This window comes from Ictidomys tridecemlineatus, chromosome 6, assembly GCF_052094955.1.
Source record: "Ictidomys tridecemlineatus isolate mIctTri1 chromosome 6, mIctTri1.hap1, whole genome shotgun sequence".
In the NCBI taxonomy this organism is placed as follows: Eukaryota; Metazoa; Chordata; class Mammalia; order Rodentia; family Sciuridae; genus Ictidomys; species Ictidomys tridecemlineatus.
In genome coordinates, this window is record NC_135482.1 from 190,315,467 (window position 1) to 190,338,296 (window position 22,830).

Consider the following 22,830-nt stretch of genomic DNA (forward strand, 5'->3'; position numbering starts at 1 on the left):
GCTTTAGCTTGCTTCAACATAGTTTACAGATGATGAACCTAGGCTTTTGGTCCAAATTGCCTAGGTTCAAATCCTAGCTCTGTCATTTGTTAGCTGTGTGACCATGGACATGTTATTTAATTTCTCTGTAACTTATCTTTCTCTGTGACTTCTCTGTGACTTATCTTCCTCATCTGTAATACGGATAAAATAATAATACCTGTATTGACTGGTTGTTTTGAACAGTAAGTGGACATAATAAGCACCTGGCACTGAGAAAGAATACAGCAAATATTACCGTAGCTATATGAACCTATAGATTGGTAAAAATAGAAAAAAGGATTTTAAAAATTGGAATTTGAATTAGCAAATAGTGAATTTGGAATATGTAGTATTTTCTGGAACTAGAAACATCAGGAAAATAAAATTTTTTTCCCCCTAACAATCCTTCCATTCCTTTCTCTATCTGGGATAGTAAAAGTAGAGTCTATACATTTAAATCTTGGGGGTTGAACCTGTGTACATGGAAAATTTAATAAACAAACATTTCACACAACATTTTGATTACAGATTTTTAAGAAGCTTGTAAAAGACTGTAAATATCAGGTATCTGCATGATTGTGAACACAGTGTGAAACTACAGGTACACATGCTTGTGTGTGGACCTGGAGAGAGGCCACCCTGTGTGTGTGTGTGTGTGTGTGTGTGTGTGTGTATTCATGAAATTATTCTACCTCAAAGGCCAAGATCACTGAGAATAAGGTAAACCAGAGACATAAAAATGGCGCAATTGTCAACACCAATGAAAATACAAAAATTTCTTATGCAAAATGGAAGACAGCGAACCAGGAATGTTTTAGTTTAGAATAATAATATTTAAAACAATAATAGCTCCAAGTATGAAACTCAGTGATTTTTGGGTATGAGATCAGTAGAAGAATTTAATAGATTTGTAGTCTCAATCCAATCAGGAATAAAGAGCAATGTGAAAAGTACTAGTGAAATGGAATTGCTGCTTTATGGTTAGAGTTTTCAGTGCCCAAATATTTTTCCTTATTCAAAGAAAACACTCCAAAATGTGGGCTAGCACAATTGGATAACCAGTTCTGACATACAGAATTTCCAGAAGCACAGACTTCACTAATACAGAGCAAATGTCTAAATAAAAGCCATTTCTATAACTAATGATATATAGTAAAATTGAAGAGCCACACGTTTATTTAACTTCATAGTTGAGGAAGAAATTCAGATGCCAATTATGGTCCTGAGTTTTTGTTAGTTTTTCCCATGGTGTCAGATAAAAATAAAATGAAATGCCTAAAGTAATGGTTGGATATATAAATGCCAAAAACAAAAAGTAAAAAATTTAAATAGGCTATGCATATATGGGTACAAAAATAGCTCAAAATACTGAAAAAACCAACAGTGCGAAATATTCTGAGATTTTATTTCATAAATTAAAAAAACTGCTACATAAAATTTTATTTTACGGCTTTCTAGCAGAAATCCTATTTTAATGTGGGCTGGAATCATGTAGCATTTTACTCAGCCAATGGTTATTTAATATCACATTCAATCTGGCAGTTACAGCAGTTAGAAAAAACAGAATATTTTCATTTTATGTATAGAATACACATTTTAATGTATTATATCAGGGACATTCAAATTTTCTGCATAATAAACATGGCAGATAGGAAAATCCATATCTAATACCAGATTTGAAAAGCATGGTCTGAAGTATTTCTACAGCTGCAGATTTTTATTGGTCATGTCAAATTATACGGTTGATGAATTTCAATTTTGTACTGACACATTGCATATTTTTCCTCAACTAGAATCCACATAAAACTTTTGTGTCAATGGCATGCAAGAGCTTCCCAATCGTATTTGAAGAACCTATCACTGCCGCCACAAAGAGAAAAGATCTGGAGAAGTCATCTGTGAGTGTCTTCTGCATAGCTCCAGGACAGGGAAGAACTTAGGACCTTGTTTAGTATGCTCATGGTGGGAATCTTCCTATCAGATTCTTATTCCTTACTGATACCCTTGGTTAAAAGCAGTGGTTTTGGAGGTAAGAGTAATATAATAAAATGCCTAAAGTGACCATTAGATATATTTCCAAAAAAGCTTACTTTTTTTCCCCTGCTGTGTTAAAAATAGACAACTTCTGAAAATTCTGAATGTACAGGGCCTTCATATAATTCCAACAGGATTGTTTTAGAGCTGTGTTTCTGCTGTTAACATCTCAACTATTCTTGTGTGTTGGTGATCCAAGAAAGTCTTCTGAGAGCCCACTCTTTCACCAGCTAACCACCAATTCCCCTATGCTCCATGCAACAGAAACTGTGGGAATAGCTGGCCACCCTACCATCTTTCTACCAACGTAACATAACTCCCACACATTCCCATGTCCATTTATAGGGTACAACTCTCACTGCCATGACACACAGTCTGTTTTCATACACAAGTGGGCACATATCTGATCATTTATTCTTTTAAATTTCTTCCAATCCCTATGGGCTTGTAGAGCAAATTCTCTTTTAGTGCCTAAGGTCAGATAAATTGATGTTTCATATTTTATGATGGAATGATGATCAAAAGTATTACATAGAGTTAGGAGAACTGGCAACCTGGCCCTGTGGCATTTGATTTCCAGACAACCTTCATTCAATGACAGAGGGAGAATGGTCTTCAAATCCAACTTATTAAACTAGACCTATCTTATTTTTTTAACTCAAAAGTAATAATCTAAAATTATTCCTAAGATATTTATAAAGTCATGGAAATCTCCCATGTTGTTATTAAAGTTAAACTTAAAAAGGACATTTTTCCAACTCAGACTGTCTTCACTTATTAAATTCTAATATTTTTTGCTTTGAAGCTCAAACTTTTAATATCACTGCAAGCACACAATTTGCCCTTATTTTTCAAATGCAGATTTTAAAGTCCCCCTCCATTACTTACTTGTTTAAGCTTCTTTAGATCTTCATCAAGTTCTAAGTTGTCCAAAATAACAGCAACAAACAAACTCAGGAGGATCTATAAAATGGTTAAATAACAATGAAAAAACCTACTTGCCAAAAGTAACAAAATATTATATAATATAGAATATCTACCTAAAATACATCATATATAGAATTCATTCAGTGAAAAATAAGCATGCAGTTGAGAATCATTACATAGGTATTTTAAGGCATTTGTCACAAAGACATAAAAGGAAATGCATATGTTAGCTGAAATAAACAATATAAAACATTGAACTTTTTATGAAGACAATTTTAAAAGAATTAAAAATCTTTTCTCATTCAATAGTCACACCTCTAGGACTCTATGCAGAGAAAGTAATTTTAAGTACGGTGGAAAGCTTGATCGGCAAAGGTGTGTATAGGAGAGTTGTTTGTAATAATGAAGTGCTGGAAATAACACCCAGCCTTTTATCCATCGCTAGGAGAGTCCCAAGGATCTATAAAATTCACCTCGTGTAGATAATCCCACTGCAGCAGCTCATCTCCAAGGGCTGCACCCGCAGCCCTTCCCAGCCTCTGCTCTTGTCGCCCTTGTGTGGTCCCCTCCTATACTGCACAACCAGGAGGGTGTGGAGAAGATAGCATACAATGTGTGAGGTGAAGCATGAAAAGCCACTGTGTCTTCACTGGGCTCTCTCTTGGATCACCATTCTGGTGGAAGCCAGGTGCCATGTTGTGAGGACCCTCCAGCAGCCCTATGAAGAGACCACGGGGTGATAAACTGAGGCTCCTAGCAATAACCAGCAAGGAACTGAGACCTCTCCAATAGACTGGTAGGTGACCCATCTTGGAAGTAGATGCTCCAGCCCCAGGAAAGTCTTCAAGATGACTGCAGCCCCATCCAACTATGACCTCATGAGACCCGGAACTCGAGACACCAAGCTAAGCCTGTCCCAGGTGGCAGAAATTGAGGGAATAAGGGTTTATTTACTAAGAAGCTTCTAAGATACAGGGGATTTGTTTCAAAGCCATAGATAACTAATGCAACTTCTAAATTTTTACAGTGTTGGAAAACACATTACAATGTTAAATTAAGAGTATATATGGTGGAAAATCAACTATGTATAAAAAGGAATAACAGACACAATACTGGAAGGCAGTTACTCTAGAAATGCAAATAGCACGTAGCACGTACTTTTGTGTACTGAATACAATTTGCCCCCTTTTTTTGTATTTCATGAAATTTCCCTCTCCTAACAAATGATTCTCATTTATTAGTAATAGACAGTTGAGCATGTAGGTAAGAAAGTTGAGGCACTTATCTTGACTTTAAAGTATTAGAGATGATTAGGCAGAAGTCAATGATGAGCTTTTCTCTGAGTTTAGTGGAGTATACAACCATGGGAAAAGGCCCTAAGCATCATAAATTGTGGCAGACTATGCTTGGCTGGGGAAAAGTGCCAGCATTCTTCTTCTTAATAGCCATGTCCTTTGGGATCCTTTCAAAATGTGAAGAAGAACCAGAATGGTCCATCGGTGGCTTCTTCTGTCACCAGGTCTGCCACACCACTGGCTTATTCTGAAGCAGGCTTTATTCTAAACTGGATATTCACACTTCACTCCAAGTTTTGCCTCTTTCCCACAATATCAGTGATAAAAATCACGTCAGAGGTGGAACCCACTTTTCCCTGCATCCTCACCCCCCATCTCTGAGGTGCCCACTTGCAGTCTCCCCACATAGAGGCTATCTTATATCACCCGCTTCTGCCACCCTCTGACCCTTGAGCAGGGCCTGGATTGCTCTGTGTCCTAATTTAACTGGGTTTCTCTCTCTCTCTCTCTCTCTCTCTCTCTCTCTCTCTCTCTCTCTCTCTCCAGGAAAAGTGCAAACACACGTCAAAAAAAAATGCTAAATAGGGGAAAAAAGGAAGACTGTTTCTCTTCCTTTAGAAAAGTTTTAATTGTGCATTTTTTCCCTTTGAGATGTATGTTAATCTTCCTAAAATCTAAATGAGCCACTCACTGGATTGTAATCCAGGAATGGTTTTCTTAAGGACTGGGGCTCTCTCTTTGACAGATGAATAAAATCAGGAGGGATAGTGCCCCAAGTCCCTTTCTCGTGGGAGGGCTGGAGTGGAACCCAGGCACCTGGTGGCCAAGCTGTAACACTACCTACTTGTCACTGATTTTCCCTTGGTGTAGGCAGTCAACTCCCACAGATGGCCACTGCAGTCACCAGGTAAATTAGGATGAATTATATTTAACAAATGGTACTGTTGAGTTTTCTTACTTGAAGACTAGCTATTTTTACCTCAAGAACACGCATGTAATTTGGCGGTACAAAAGGGTGGCATTTCTTCCAACCTTGTCACCTCCAGCAGGTGGCTGGTTATGCCCATTGCCATCTGGCTTGATGCTTATTCAGTATGAAATTTTCTTCCTTTTCTACTCTTATGGAGAGGTTTTTCTGGGTTGGCAGGAGATTTTGCTTTTAATTATTTCCCCAACACTGGACAGATGCTGGGCTACTAAAGGACAGTGAGGTTATGTCATCCGATTAACAACAAACGCACTCTGATGGATTCCGTGCCTATGTTGGGCCCTTTCCGGTCAGGAACACAAAGTGACACTGCACCCTCGGCTGTGGAGTTCATAATTAAATTGAGGGGACACACTCAGCAGCCTCGTGAGGAGGGCACTGAGGCTGGGGTCAGAGACCTTGGTTAACAGTTACCAGCTGCATGACAATAACTAGCCAATGAAGAGTTCCGATGCCCTCATTTATAAAATATTATGGATGTGAAAATAATAGCTGAACCAATTGTAGCTATCATTTTTCATTAAATCCTCTTTCAAAAACCTAGTGGGTAGGATAATCTTCATAAAAGAGACATCAATTTTTGCATGTGAAAATGATTTTCTTGATTATGCTATACATGTTTAATTTAGTTTATTCCTCCATTTCTTATGATGACTGAAGGTATAATATTGCTATATGAATTCAACTTAGTTTTCTAGATCTCAATAACAGTTAAAACAATGTCCCTGTTCCTTTTCTTCAGGGGTGATCCAATCAAGGATGTTCACATCTTAGGGCATCTGGTCCACTCTGAGCTGAGTCCCCACCCACGGGATGAGGATGAGGATGCTTGTTTCCAGGGCTCTAGGCTTCCATCTGCCAGAGTGGCCACCACCTCAGTTCTGGAAAGCTCAGCAATATTCCCAGCAATATTCCATGTGAGTTTCTCAGAGCTACTGAAATGAAATGTATACGCTTGGTGGCTTAAATTAAGACATTTATTGTATCGTAGTTCCAGAGGGTGGAAGTCCCAAATCAAGGTGTGCACAGGAGCTACACTCCCTCCAGAGACTCCAGGGGAGAATCCTTTCTTGCCACTCTCAGCTGCTGGTGGTCCCAGGCATTCCCTGGCTTGTCACTAGTTAACCAGTCTCTGAATCCATCTTCACAAAGCCTTCTTTTCTTCCTTCCTGTCTTGTTTTGGATCTCTTCCAAGAACTGTTATCATGTGGAAATGAAGTATCCCCTGAAAAGATCTTAGGTTGGTAACATCATCTCCAATGTATCAATGTTCAGAGATGAAATGATCATGGCAGCTGTAACCTTGCCAGCTGACCAATTCATTTAATTGATTAATAATTTGATGGACTACTGGCTGGTAACTCTAGGCAGGTGGGGAGTGGTTGGAGAAAGTATGTCACTGGGGGCAGGTGCATGGCTGATATCTGTTCCTGGCCCCTTTCCCTCTCCATCTCTGCTTCCCAGCGGCCATGAGTGGAACTTTCCAACATGCCTTTCCACCATGATGGTCTCCCTCATCCGAGGCCCAGAGCAATGGAGTCAGCTGAACATGGATTGAACCTCTGAAATCATGAGCCCAAATAAATACTTCCTCCTCTATGGGGTTTTTGACAGGTCTTTTGTTCACAGCAAAGAAATACTAGCACAAGAACATTTTTTCATTGGCTTCAGAACCCATCCAGATAATCCAGGATGATCTCATCCCAAGATCCTTAATTTAATTACAACTGCAAAAGCCTGTTTTCCAGTAAGACCACACTCACAGGTTCTAGAGGTTATGGCACAGACAGGTCTTTTGAGTTCCCCATTCAACTCACTCTGCTCTCTGTGGTCTTTGCCTTGGGCTTTTGTTTCAACATAAGCTATATCAGCCCTCCGTGCTCAGAAAAGTTTGGAGGTTTTGCCGTTAAACATGGAACTAAGGGAGACTTGCTTTTCAGAGAGCTTTCTGGACCTCTCTCTATCCAGACTCCTCACGTAGCTACCCAACTCTGCCAGGTTGTTCCTGGTCCTATTTCCCCTGAAAGTCCAGACAAGAAGTGGGCTCAGGTCTTGGCCATTGGAACCCGCCTAGCTGCAAGTCTATACTGCTATTACCCCCTTTATACCCCATTCGGGAAAGCATTCCTATTTCCTCTCAAAATGCTGACATCTGAAGGAAAACTTGAGCAGAGGTGGGGAGGGAAAGGAAGCCTATTCAAGTTATCACAAACTAAGTTCTGTATGCTCTGAGCATTTAGATTTCTGAGTGCCCTGTGGGTGCATGGGACATCTTATTTAAGAATGTGAAACGCGATAGACACCGAGGTTGCACTATAAAGGAATCGATGTACCCAGGAGAAGACTGTGATAAAAGCAGGGAGCTGGAGAGCATGTGGCTGGCTCACTCCAGCTCCCAGGGAGGATGTTGGGCAAGCTGAGAGGTGGGTCAGGGCAGCAGTTCCCTGAGCACCACAGACAGAGGTCGGGAAACACGAGAGGGCGGTTATGATAGTTGAATATGATGAATTCAGTTTCTCCTCTGTTAAGTGTTTCCTTTTACAAATTCTGTTTTTTTTCTGTTAATGCCCTTTCAACCTGGCTCTTTGAAATTGTGACTAAACAGTGTGAAATACAGTTTGACAAAAAGTGATTAGATGCAGAATGCTTCTTTCCTGTTCTAAAAATTAATTCTTCTCCGAGCAAAGAGAAAAAAGCCACCCTCAGGTCACCGCAGAGCAGAGGCAGACTTGGGATGGTCACTGCTGGGTCTCCTTGTCATGGTATATGTGATTTTTGTGGTAGATGGGAGAAGGCAAGACTCATGCAGGAAAAGATTTGGCTTTCCTAGGGAAAGCTTATAGGACTTTGCAATAGGAGCACCAAACTCACAGGATGGAGAAGAGTCAGTTGTGGGGAGGTCATTGGTAACAAATTTAAGACTAATATAAGAGAAAGCTTAAAGTTTGCACTAAGCTGGTGTTAACCTTGATTTCATTCCATAGAGATCTTTGAATGTTTAAACTTTGTTGGTCTATTAACATGATATATTAAAGCAAAATGAGAAACTAGTTTAAAACAGAAATGAGTTTTCTCCTGAACCTGTTTTGACATGGATTTTTGGCTTATCTTTGTCTCCTTGTCCCTTTATAGGACAGTTTGACACCCAGAGTGAAAGATGAACAAAGATGGAGCTAGTCTCTCTGGAAGAGAAATGGAAGATCCAGGAGAGCATGGGGAATTGGCAGCTGATTGCCAGAAGGTGAGAATTACTTCGTAGTTCTTTTCTGAAGCTCTAAGAAGGTGACAATAACCACTGTGATCAAGAAATAGAACTGAGAGGAGGCTGCCAGCCCAGTTTCCATCATCCTTAATTTACCTTGTCTCGATGCATTGTTTTCTTACACACCTAGGGAGGAATTGGTCTGGGGGAGCAGGCTGGCCTGAGTGCCAGCCACTCACCAACACATGGCACCTAAGTCATGCAAATGAGTGACAAATCCTCATTCTGAAAGCAGGAATCATTCCTCAAATCTCTGAGTGTTTTTTTTTAGTTCTCATTTTATGGAAGGCTGAGGTAGGGCTCATTAATAATCTGGACCCATGACATCGATATCTACATCTTACTTCAGTCAGTGTCTACCCACACGTGCTGTGCCCAAAGGGTTTCCATCCCTTTGTGTGTGGCTTACAGGCTATGTTAAGCTCTCAGTCCTGTGCTGAAGAATTTTACAGGGACTTGTCACATCAAATCACAAGAGCTTCATCATGTACATGAAACACTTTCATATACCACCAGTTCTAAGTTATGCAGGAAACTTCACTTATTTTTAATGTTTAGATTTATATAATATTTCCATTTAGAACATAACCCAGCATACTACATCACTATTTGTTTTATAAATTGGGCAATTTCAGTTGAAAAAAGACCTTGCTTCCTCTTGAACTTGGTTAAAATACACATGTACTTTCAACAGAAAGATGTTTGGATTGTACATAAATAAACACATAATTCCATTTATTTATTTCATGTATTGTCTACTTGATTATATTAATATTCAACATAGTATCTGTTCTCTGATCTGTTGTGGAATATTCAACTGATTTAATGTATCCATATTTTATGATCAATATCGATACATTATGAAGCAGTAATTTCAATGAGAAAAGTGGAGAATAACAAAATAAATACTTCAGGTATCTATTTGTTCAATTGCCTCAGATTATAATGCTCATTCCTAGGGTATTTTCAGCATTGACAATGCCTTTGGTGTGGAAAATGACACTTACCAGCCTCCCAAAGCCCGGGAAATCCCTTAGGATATTTATGAATGATATAATGACATGCTAGTGGAATTGTGAACTTCCTGCTTAATGGATTTCCAAAGCAAATTTCCAGGTTCCAAAGGCTCCTTTCACAGTGGTTGGCCATCATCTGACTCTCTTTCTCTCAGGCCTTCTTACACTTCTTACACCGTCCTAAGAAAGCTCAGATTCACCTCTGCTAAGGGTTTGAGAAGCACTTGCTGTTTAAGTTTTACACATTTAACTGCATATAGTTAAACTTATTTTATCAACAATAAATTTATCAACAATAAATTTCAGTAAAATTCAGCAAATGACTAAAATAATTGTGTTTACAAGTATAATTATTTCCTCAGTGGCTCTGTCCAACTCTCTGGGCACTAAGCCACACTTTGGGGTTTGCAGGATTCAGGCTACTGAAACTTATGGTATCTTTTTGCCAGAGGGCAGCCTTATCATTTAGAATGGTTTTCCTCCAGTAGAACTTCCACCGCTGTAACAATATGTACTATTTCACTTTCTCTTTAACTCTGCATATAGTCATGACCTCACTTATATATATCTTTCCATTTTCATTTATTCTCCTAAAGTGTACTTTTTAATTTTCTTTTCATTTTATATTGCTTTGAGGTGGCCCTTTAGCTGAAGTGTCACCTTTAATTTTCTTCCTTTCTCTACTGTAAAATTTATAGGTAATTTCTATTTTTTTAATTATTTTCAAGTATACAATGAAGCACAGCAGGGATCTGATCAATGCCTACAACCTTGTGGGTTTTTTTTCTCTTTTTACCATTTATAATCACACTATCCAAAGCTGTCTTGCAGCCTGAAATATGAAACAATTTCACTTTTTATATGGGTCAACAAAAAGTCAAATGTAATCAGAGCGGTGTAAAATGGGATGCGTTCAACACAGATGCACTATTAAATGAATTCTAAGAAATCAAGTTATTTAATTTACACTTCGGAATGCACATTTCTGTCAGCAAAATATGACTATTCTCAGCAAGCTGCCACAACCAAGGCAGAATCAAGAGATTGCTGTGTTAATTTCAGCACTTCAAAGGTAACAAAGAGAACATCCACAATGAGTGCCTAATTACATTCTCCCTCCCTTCAGCATTCACATCACAGGGCTTTCCTCGGAGACAATAATAAAAGGAAAAACACTGACAGGAAAACAGGGTCTTTCAACTGGTTAAATCTTCCATAGTCCTTATCCCCAAATCACTGACTAAAGTGGGGGGAGAATGAATTCAACCAGCACAGGGCAAACCGCAATCAGAACAGAAACAGAACATATACCTGACAGAAGAGAGAGAGGTTTTAAAGGAACAATAGATAATGATTATGAATATGCATTTGCTATACGCTTAAGTTTGATTTTCATTGTGAGCTGACAAATTGGAGCCCCAGGAGCGACAAAATGGCCTGCTGGTTTTTATTGCAGAACAAGATGCAGCCAAACATTTTATCCCCCTGCTGCCTGGCACGTGTCTGTCCTGAGAAGACTACATCAGGAACTCGACAGCTTGGGTGGCACAGCTGCTCAGCATGACAAAAGACAAACAGGAGTGTGGATATTGTACCCATTTTTGGTTAACAAGCTTTTAATATTTTACAAAAAGATACATAAATTGAACAAAAATGCTCACTTCAAGGTGAGTTCAAGACTACAGGAAGGTTCATGGAAAAAACATTTTAACTTGTAACACTTCAGTTTCTAAGGACATGTGATATGTATATAATACAAGCCTGTCCCTTGCACACATACGTGTATGTTGGTCTATAAACCCCCTCCAGATGTTTTACTGCCCACATTTTAGATCTCTCACATCTGGTGGATATGGAACAACTGGCAAGTGAATGTCTATTATCTGGGCATTGATCACACAGCAAACAACATGTCTCTTTTATCATCTGCACCACTAGCTGTACATGACAGGCCTTCATTTTCGTTGGTTGGTTTATGTTTACTTGTACCAAATCCTGACTGGCTTCAGGCTCTAAGGAGATGTGGATTAAGCTCTTTCCCACTTTGATGAGGGTGACATTGTAGTAGAGATTCAGTAAATTTGTACTGAATCAATTGTAACTAACCTGATAGAGGCCATTCCAGCAACTGTCAGTCTACAGCAGGTACACAGGGCAAGAAAAACAACTGCTGATTATGTTTTAAGCAAAATCTCAATGGAATGGGAAAGTGTTTTTTTTTTTTTTAAGAATTTAGACTTCTAAGATAGTATAAAAGCGATACTCTGGGATTTAATTGTGACTGCATTTTCTTTCATTCAATCAATTTTCCTCTCATTAAAAAATCATTTGTCAATTAAAAATCTAAATAGTTGACCTTCTTTGCTTTAGAATTATAATCAGAAAAATAAAATAAATATCCTAAAGCATTAAAATTCTCACATAAATCTGGTTAGGAAAAATCAATTTTATTTTATTTATGTACTTCATTAACTTATATCACATATGTATGTATGTGTGTATATATACATATGTAATATATGTGTGCATGTATTATATATATATATATATCACTCTAGCTAGTGAATTAAAAAATGACAAACGAGGCTTTGAAAAATTATGTATAGCAAATGCCTGGGTGAGTCACAAATAAGATGGCCCTTCAGCATGTGAAGAAGTGCTCCCTTAGTTACAGAGATTAAGGATATTAAGGCCAGTACTCCACTGTTCATTCATCTGAGGGTCAAAGTCTTAAAAGCAAACAGTATCAAGTATCAGCAAAAATGTAAAAATATAGGCATTCTCAACCACTATGCTTGGAAGGGTAAATTAGTACAGTTCTTCTGTGAACCGGGGTCCGCAAGTTTGTCTTTAATGGTCCACACAGAACATGCTTTAGGCAGTATCAAGGATATTATGTGAGTACTTACTTTTAAAAATCATTTTAAAAATGTAGAAAGCATTTGTAGCTCACAGGCTGTAGAAATACAGGTGGTGGGCCAGATTTGGTCTCTGGACTTGCAGATTCCTGAGTATAGAGAACTTTGGGCAAGATCCAGGATCCAAGCATTCATTCTACTCCCTGGCACAGATTCTGGAGACTCTCACGTGAGTGGACACAGCATTAAACCACATGGATTTCAGCAATGAAGAGTGAGACTTTGGAAAACAGCTAAAATATCCATCAGGGAAGGAACTGATAAAGAAGTCTGGTGTATTTAATCACTAGACAAGTAGGTGATTGTATCTACTAATGACTGAAATGGCTTCATGCATATTTAGATACAAAGATCTCTAAAGCAATATGCAGTTTAAAAAGAAACTTCAGAATAAATGTAGTTTTTATGCCATCTATTCTGAAAGTCACTGCTACTGATGATTTGTAAGGAGGAAAACATGGCCTAGCTTGTCCTCGGTGTGGAGTAGAGCCTCAGAGAAGCCATCAGTGTTTCTCAAACTACAATATATTAACACAAGTCTTCAAGATGTGTGGTACGAAATGTATTTAGATGATAACCTTTCATTTAAATCACTACATGTCTCAACAGATGCATGTATGTATAGGAAACCTCTGCTTTTCATTGATTTGCACACACACCTTTATGTTTACAGTCAACAATGCTGATCTAGAAAGGAGTCTTGTCTTCACTGGGTACAGCTGAACTGCTGTTTTCCTTAGTGTTATGAAAAACAGGTTTCCCTACAGTTGCCAGTATGCTCAATTTAGTGAAATACAATTGAAAAACTGGACGATGGACTCATCACATTAGATTTATCTGAATTGATGCCTAGGAGAAAAAGTGTAAGGAAGGAAGGAAAGAAGGGAGCCAGGGAACTGGTCCAGGAAGGGACATAAATGATAGGTTAAACTGATGAACAATACTTGAATAAATCAAGAACATCTGATCTCTCATTATACAATTTTAACATCTTTCAAGGTATACCTGTAATGCCCATGCCATTGTATTTAAACCAAAAGGAACTTAGTTTTGGTGGTCACTATGATCACTCTCCTATCAGGGATATGATGTCCTCAGAAACATGAGGTTAGCTTACATGTAAATGACAGCCTTGGACACTACTGTGTCTACTGTTCTTACTTCAAGATATAGCCCAACACAGAGGTCAGGGAGAGTGTCCAATTCCTCCCAAGTCACATTTCTAGTGACCAATAGGGCTAAAACCTGAATCTAGATTTCTGGACTCCAAATCTGTACTCTTGTACTAATTATATTTACCAAACTGTGCTCATTGACTGTGTCACACAATTCTCAATTGTTGATAGATTTTTAAAAAATTGTGCATAAAAGAAATGATTTCAATTTTTAGTTTTTAACTTAGATCTATTTTTTGAAAATCACCATAGAAATCATTACAGATGTTTTGAGCAGACATATTGAACTCAGGAGAACACAGGATGAAATCACATGTGACTTCTAAGCTGTGCTTATTGCTGCCCAAAGCCTCAGGTGAAGCTATGTCTATGGATTTGCTCACGTGTTCCACAATCAACGCTCACTTTTGACCCATAAAGGAGATTTAGACTGCCCCAAAAGGCTTTTTACCAGTTTTAATACTTCATATCATTACATGAGTAATCCTTATAGAATTTCATGTGGAAAAAAATCTCTCTTCACTATGTAACTTGCTAAGCTGTAGTTTCCCTCCCCAGCTTTCTCATTGTGTGATTCTGACTTAGCACCAAATCCATATCTGAGTGTGAATGATTCACAATGCAGACAGCAAATATTTATGCTATTTTAATAGAAAACAATTAGATTGATTACAAGAAAAGAAGGAGAAGGGTTTCTTTCACACACAGACATCCTCAATCAAATCCTGCATTTAACCCTGGCCTGTAGTCTTCAAGCTATTCTAGTCCAACACATGATGGGTGCCTAACAGAAATTAGTTGAAATCATGAATGAATGAATGAATGAATGGATGGCTGAATAAATGACACATATTTAAAGGTCCTGGAAAGGAAGATGCAAAGACCCCAGGGGCAGGTTTTGTGCGAATAGCAGGGTGGCCAGGTCTAAGTCTGCAAGTCAATCCTTCATTCCCACTGCCCAGTGTTCTTTGCTTTCCTGAATATTTTTAAAGTCAATTCCATGTGAAAAATGCCAGAATTATTACTCTGTAATCCTACTACTTGAACTCATAACTGTACACCACATAACAACATATCCAAATGAACTTCCTAAAGGACATGTGTTAGTTTTGAAAACATTTGTCTATACCTACATAAATAATGAGACATCATCACATCTAGTTCCTCAAGTGCTTATTTAATTCATAGATATTTAGAATGAAGGGGACTTTAAAGGTGACATGCAGTTTGTTTTACTTGAGTGAGTTTTTGGCAGAGGTTGGACTTTAAGCACAAAATTTCCAGTGGCAAATTTAAATTCTGTTATCTAGGGACGCAGCAAGGAGGTGCAAAACTACAGGTTTAGAGACCAACAAACATTCTGGCTCTACCATGTACTCTCTGTGTGACACCAGAAAAATTGGTAAACATCTCTGAGCCTCAGTTATCATCTAATAGTTAGGAATAATGCATAACTTGCTTTTATCAAAGGTCAGGAATCATATTATGAAACATTTTGCCACTCAAGAAAGAGTAGTAGTTGCTTTTCCTTCATTTGATCCTGATAAAGGATACCATTTGTGTCCCTGACTTGGAAGTTCTAACATAATACTGGAGCATAGGTCTGCTTCTTAAATATGAGCAAAAGTATCATATGGGTACAGGCATTTGTTATAAGAAAGACCTGAGAATTGTATTCCTTAGTATATCATAAGCAGCATTTCACAACTTGTTTTCTTTGTTTTTAATAGAAATACATTGAAGAGAAAAATCTGCGTATCCAGCAGAAGTCAATTTTTCCTGAATTTTGGTATTCGGTTTCCTTGTGCTGTTACAATATTTGTAGCTCTGTGTTTTAGTTTCTTACGTGTTTCATTCAGTCACACTTAGCTCAAATACAACTGTGCTGATCTCTAATTAGCTGACTGCGCCCTGAGGTCTCTAGCTTCTGTCTGCAGCTTAATTACAGTGTGAAGAGGATGCAGTAAAACTGACAAGAGTGTCTACATGATAAAAAATAATAATGTGGTTTTAGTTTGATCCTGCTGTACCTTGGTCTGAAGGTCTGGGGTAGTTAAATTGGTGTGTGCATATGAGATTTCCATTTTGTTTTGTCTCATATTCCCTCATGCCAACACTCTAACCAGACAGAGATAATTCTAACTTAACAAATGTAAAATCTAGCTCTTTGATTTATAGAAATTTAGAATGGAAGGGATCTTGTCTAGATGGACTCCTCTGCATTTATCCCTTGGCTCTCATTTTGAAATGGACTATGGGCCAAATATCTGTTGATGCTCATTCCATTATAAATTTAAAGACATAATTGAAAATAAACACTAAACTCACCAGAGTAGCAAAGAGATGGTAGAGAATGAAATAGATGGCCACCACGGGTGCCCACATGTGTCCCACAGCATTTAGAGTTTGGTCCATGACGTCTACCCATCCTTCCTGGGTGAGGATCTGGAACATGGACATAAATGCCTACAGAGGAAGAGAAAAGAGGATTACACACCAGCTTTAGGCCTGAATGCAACTGAAAACCAGCCTCTGGTGCTCAGGGAGGACATTGATCTCAGCTGCAGTGATCTTATTTGACTGATGAGGAGAATTCTCTTGATGCCACAGATGGGAAAGGGCTGGGAACACAAGGCATCATATCAAACTATTCCATGTGGAAAACTAACTACAATGAATTCAAATTAGCCTTGTTGGTGGTGAATACTGTTGAAAAAATTAGAAAAAAATCCAAGGATCTTTGCTTATTCGCCTTTCATTTCCCCCCTTTCAGCAAGATGTTTAACATTCCCAGCAGAGTGTTCATTTTTGCTGCTGCTTCTAAGAGAAACTGATTTTTATAGTGAATTGCATTTGATTGTCTAAAGTATATAAAAGAATAAGATAGTACCCGTCTATGAAATTATTGCAGCTATCGAATTAAAAATGTGTTACTCTTTAAAAAAAAGAAATATTCCTAAATGATTTTGTCATTCTAAGCAACTTAACAGAGATACATTTTTCATGATTTAACAAAAAATTTCAAGGCACAGTTAATATCACAGAAGAAGCCAAGACCCCAAACCAGGGCATCTCAACAAAAGCCAGTCAAGCAAAAAGGCTCACACTCTGCAAAGATCTGCAAAGATCTTTGGCTACTTCCATTCTGACATGTTTTTCTAATTAAATATAGGATTATACATGTATTTTAACTCAGATATCCTATATGGATTAGCAATCAATAAATGCTTCTTAATGAAACAATCATATCTGGAAAAAGTCAACAGTTATGGTCTAGTGACTCTAAAAATATCTTTACAGCCTTCAGTGCAAGGAAGATATGAGTTAAATGATCAGGTATTTGGATTCTAAGAAGGAAAGCAAAGTCCAGGCTAATGCCAAGATGGACTGAGGCCAAGATAAAAGCCCCATTAGGCTGATAGAATCTCAGAGCCAAAGGGAACCCTAAAAATAGTCTAATCCAATCCTTTCTTTTCAAAGATAAGGAAAGTAAGGCTCAAAGATGATAAATGATTATCACAAAAGTCACTGTATTTATCTGTGGCACTGACAGAAGTAGCATTCAGGCATTATGATTCCTAAGCAAGTGTTTTTCCAAATGTTACATCATGTGTTAAGTGGAGTTTTGAATCTACCATTTCCAGGCCTAGATATCTCAGGGTGGTTTCTTTTACTAGAGCTAATTGAGATTTCCAGAGTGGGACTTCCAATGCTCAGGACACAGTGAACTCATTTGAATAAAAGAGTAATTCATTATTAATCGAATCTTGTATTTGGAGATAATCAATTTCCCACTTACCCTTTGTCCCTGTATGAAGCTTTTAACTTCTCTTTGAGTCAATTTTTCCTTAATCTCATTATTCTCCAAAGTGTTTTTGTTCACAAAACTGTGAAACATGTTGTTGTTGATACTTGATCCCAGATCTACCCAGAACTGTAATACTCTCCTTACTGTGATACTTAGGAGAAGCCCACTTTCTGCAAAAATTAGCTTTAACACATTCTAAAAGTCTTCAGAGAATTTTTCAGCACATCATTTAACTTCATAAGTATGCCAGACCTTATCATTGAGAATAATTATTTTTCCCTCTGTATTTTTCTATTGAATATTTGTTATACCCAAAGCCAAGAAACACAAATTCCAAAGATGACTCATATGAAGATATCAGATCGCCATATTTTCTTCAAAAAAGATGTCAGCAGTGTGAAAGTGTGTATATATTCTAGTATCAACAGCAACTGGAAAAATATCAAAACTCCTACCAGCATAAAATGAAATTTACTAGCCATAGCTCTCTGAAGGAAAGACCTATAGATTTATTCCTGGTACCTAGAAACCAAAAATTCAATTCCACCTTTCAGTTGTCTTGGGCACATGCTGACTTAATTTGTTTTCATCTGCTACATTACATTTTATGAATATTCAGCCATTATGTGTTCAGTAAATGCCCAGGAAAGTAGAGCTATGGGATTGTAATCTGTTGTGTGAGATAAGCAACGGGCAAGAACACTGAGGTTTTCCTCTACTCTTCTCAGAATTTTGCAAACAAACAAACAAGAACCCAAACACTATTTAGTGTAGCTCAGCCACTTAGAAATTCATATTGTAAGGTGCTATGAATTATATTTGAGAGCAAACTTTCTGTTACAATGGGATTTTTGAATTCATAACTGCTTAGATGAATAAACCAATGAAAGGTTTATTAATACTTCTTTTATAGCCTGAAAAATAATTTGTGCTCTTGATGGATGGGTGCCTTAGTTCTCTTGACATTTTATCCATAAATTTTAATTCAAATAGTAGTTTATTTGAGATTGTGCATCAAGTACACTTAATGACATATTGTGCATAAGGCCTGTGTCCCTAGAAGAACCTGCTTAGTGGTTTATTCAAACACAGATTATTAGTGGCTGCTGAAGGTTTGATGTGTTGGGTTTGAGATGAATTAATACATGGTTTCTTCTCCTGAGAAATGTACTCCAGAGGGGAAGAAAAGTTGAACATGACCAGCTCTAAGAATACAAAGAATGAGAAGTATGGTACATTAGAGAAATACTGTAAAGCTACCATATTGGGTGAGTCAAGAACAATTTTGACAACATGTTGGCAATAGGCCCCTATGATGGAAGTGAGAAGGGTTTCAGTGGTGGAGAAGACAGTGATGGACAGGGGTCTAGGGGAACTCGTCCTTTTCCTCTGAACATTTATATTATACCATTTTCCAAACCTTATTTTTCCTGAAGGGTTTCTACCAGCTCTTTATAATTAAGAAGACCAATCTTTTATCTCTCATATATGTTTAATGGAAATTTCTTATCCATTCATGGCATTTTGAAAGACATAATTTTAAGGTTTCTGTATGGTCTAATTTATTTAAAGTATTTTCATCTTTCTTAAAAAAGATTTGTTTCACTGCAAGATTAGATGAAAGTTTGTCGATGGTTTATTAGTAGTTTTACTAGATCCTTATTTTTTTATGTTGAATATGTCAAATCTGAAACCACGCTTTAAACAAGTTTAAGGCTTAAATTTATCTTGATGTAGGTAATAAGATAGAGGGTCTTCATTGTTTATTTACAACAGGCCATCAGTTGATTAATCACAGTTTAATTAAATAAATCCATGTTTTCTTACTAATTTGTAATATCCCTTTTATTTTATTAAAAAAAATTGTGGGGGGAGTATACTAAGAATTGAACTCAGGGGCACTCTCAGCTATTGAGCCCCATCCCCATCCCTATTTTGCATTTTATTTAGAGACATGGTCTCACTGAGTGGCTGAGTGCCTTGCTGTTGCTGAGACTCTGCTTTGAACTCATGATCCTCCTGTCTCAGCCTCCTGAGCTGCTAGGATTACAGGCTTGCACCACTGTGCCCGACCAATATCCCTTTTATTATACATTAAACACTCATGTGCCTTTGGCTCTATTTCTACACTTCCCAGAAATTTATTTCACTTCCAAGTATCCTAGGAAATGTACATTTTAATAACTGTTAGAGTCACTAGCCCTTCTTCACAATCCTTCATTGTCAGAATTTTCTTATTTATTGTTATATAATATCACCCCTCAAACCCTTGTGTTTTATTTATTGAGGTCATATTAGACAATTCAATAAAAATTGAGAATGTTCTCAACTTAGTTCCAATTTAGGAAAAAGACATTTATTTTCATTTATCAAGTGTTCATCTATAATGTTGAACAAATATTTTTTTTTAAATGTAGTTTCTGCTCATTTCTTGGTAAGCTCATGCTTTATGTTCATTTTCAAAATTTTAGTGAAGGTGACACCATATGATGGAAACATGAATTACTGAAGAAGCCTAACATGGTTTTACTGACAAGTAACTGAGTTGCTGAGTGCCTTGTTGTTGCTGAGGCTGGCTTTGAACTCGTGATCCACCTGTCTCAGCCTCCCGACCTGCTGGCACCACTGTGCCCGACCAATATCCCTTTTATTATACATTAAATACTCATATGATTTACTACTCCACAACCCAGAGGGTACCACTTTTAATGTTGTTTTCACCATAATGCTAATGTTTTCACCATAGTGCTAATCCACATCCCTATTCAATATCTCTTGATTTGCCAACTTTAGACATGGATTTCTGTTACCATACATGAAGATTTAGTTCAGGCACAAAGTCACCCCCATTTCCCTTGCCCCTCCCCCAAGGGAAACCTGTATTTCTTATTCCATGAAACCAGAATGGCTCAGCACCTCACTGTGTAAGATGAAGATATTAGCCCTGCCATTCATCCCTCACCTCCTCCATTTCCCTTTTCCATCATTTGTCACGCATACATTTACATCCTCAAGTTTGACAATATTTATATTTTACTTTTCTATTATAATTGGATTTTCTATGCTTCTAGGCACATTGATGAGCAGTAGATTGTTATTCAATAATGTTGACTAAATATCATTCCCTGTTGAGCCAGGTAATATTCTAAAGATTATATTATGACAGGTATGATACTAGAAGGTCAAGGTTAACTTGAGTCTTTTTCATACTTTCCATTAATTTTTTAGAATCTGGCTCAATTTAATTCACATTACTTGGTCACTTTCCGGTTTCGTGTTGTTTTCATATGTCTGATTGGGAAAATAAATAAATCCTTTCTTCTTTCTACTCCTATCCTGCAGATGTTCTCTTGAAAACCTTCATTTACCTAGAGACCATTTCATTCTTACTCTTGTGGGTATTTCTCTTGGCATTCTCTCACTACCTGTCCTAATTTGGGACAGTTGCTTTCGAGAGCTGTTCTAATGTCATAATTTCCATTTTTAACTTTGTTATCTAGAGCTCTTATTTTCACCAGCAGAGGATGCTTCTGAAATCTCAACCCCAGTTTTTAAGAATCCTGTTTCAGTTTATCTCTTCTTGACTATTTCAGTTTGAGGACAGGGGTGTGCAGGGAGAGAAGTACTGGCCTTCAGATATTCCTCCAATCAGGAAGATTCGTGGACTCTACTGCAGCCAGAGCCAGTGAGTCCATGATGTCCCCTTCCTCTAGCTCCTGGCCTCTCTCCAGGTGCCATTCTCACTCCGAAGTCCAGGTGAGGATGCAGGTGGTGGAGGCCCCATGACTGCCTTGAACATGGGACCGGGGCCGCTCTCGGGCTCTGCTCATCTCCCTGCCCTGGGCCTCCAGTTCCTTGACACCTTTGGTTTTCCTCTTTTCCTACTATTTATTCTAATCTTTTATTGTGGGAGAGAACTCATTTTCAGAAATTATAATATCTTCACTTTTACTCTCAAACTTTCTTGCCAGCTAGAAAAAATAGAAATGGTGAGCTTGTGTTGTCTTTGGAAAACGAGACTTCTACACTTGAGAGGTTCTTGTCCTTTCCCAGGACTCCTCCCAGTTGGAGTCCATTCATACTGAGGGATAGGAGGATATGTTTTAGGATTTGCTTTTCCAACTTTATTTCTTCCTAACTTCTTCTAGAAGACAGGGTTTGGGGATGAACCTAGGGTGTTCTTGTTCTTTCTCATTCTGTCTCTCTCTGGTTCTCTCTGTCTCTTCCTTATTCTCCTTCCTGGTAGCTGCTATTCAAAGAAAATGGTATGAAATTGGAGCCCTTCCTTTGTGTGATTATGCTGGTGTGATTTTTCCAGGTTGATTATTGTTTTATTCATTTCCTTAGGTTTTAGGCAGGGGTGTCAGTAGTCTTGCTCTTTCAATTCCATACCTGTTGGTGTAAATATGGGTAAACTTTTTCTTTTTGTTACTAAGGTCATCATTTCACATTAGACATCACTACGCAGGTCAATCACTCCTGAATTTCAAGTGCCTGCGTGTTGCTCACTGAACCAGGTTGAAAAGTTAGCCTGTGACTGGTACAAATTGTACATGAAGTGATCTGAAATAGGCAACTCTACCCTTTCAAGGAAGAACTAGATCAACTAAAAGCATTTTAAGTGAATTTCAAATGGAAGCTACAGAGAACAATAACATTGTTATCAGTGGGATCTGGAGGTGAGTAGCTGCAGTGGCAGGAGGGTCATAAAATCAGAGTTACAAGTGCACTGATGTTCCAAGGAAGCAAAATCTGAAGGAAAGAAAATGTATTGAGCAGAGAGACTGCAAAGATTTTTACTTAATGGAGAAAAAAAGGTTTTAAAGATCATGAGCTTAGTGGTTTCTATTTCTAATCCAAGTGTACCATACTCCTTTGTTATAAATGGAACAAAACAAAGGGCAAGAAACAGAGAAGAGCAAGTAAAGGCCACAGGAGATGTGTGAGGAAAGAGCCGTCACAGGGATGGTGCAGGAGAACACATTTCTAGAAACACAGAATCAGGATCTTTGAGTCACTGAAATGGCCAACACATTAGAGAGCCATGAAATCCACCAGCAGCCCTTCCTAAGCTCCTTGCCTGGTTTCACCTCCATTTCCTAACCCCAGAAGGATCCTCAGATCTTTGTCTTCTCTCTCAACACTCACTAACTTGTTGACCCTCTCCATTCTCATGCCTTCACCCACTATTTCTAAACTGATGTCTCCTACATTTTTATTCCCAGCCCCATCTCCAGAATCAACTCCACATTTCCACTTGCATGTCTAGTAGGAGTCCCAAGCACTGGATATCTCAAATCTGTCCTTCTTAGATTCTTTTCTGTCCCAGTAAATGAAAAATCCATTTGTGAAGTTACTCAGGCTGATGACCTTCGGGCCATCTGTA

The 22,830-nt window shown here is 38.0% G+C and overlaps 1 protein-coding gene across 6 annotated transcripts in view; it reads right to left on the minus strand.

Annotated features, from left to right (window-relative positions):
• Positions 1–22,830, minus strand: part of Nalcn (sodium leak channel, non-selective) — a 313,063-nt gene that overhangs the window by 99,412 nt on the left and 190,821 nt on the right. For 4 of the 6 annotated variants that reach the window (XM_078016298.1, XM_078016301.1, XM_078016299.1 and 1 more), the window contains exons 14-15: positions 15,965–16,102; positions 2,944–3,018 (exon numbers count right to left, since the gene is read on the minus strand). In XM_078016298.1, the coding sequence (XP_077872424.1) occupies positions 2,944–3,018; positions 15,965–16,102 (213 nt within the window). The remainder of the gene's footprint in view (positions 1–2,943; positions 3,019–15,964; positions 16,103–22,830) is intronic. The other 2 variants (XM_078016302.1, XM_078016300.1) reach the window with 1 other exon arrangement.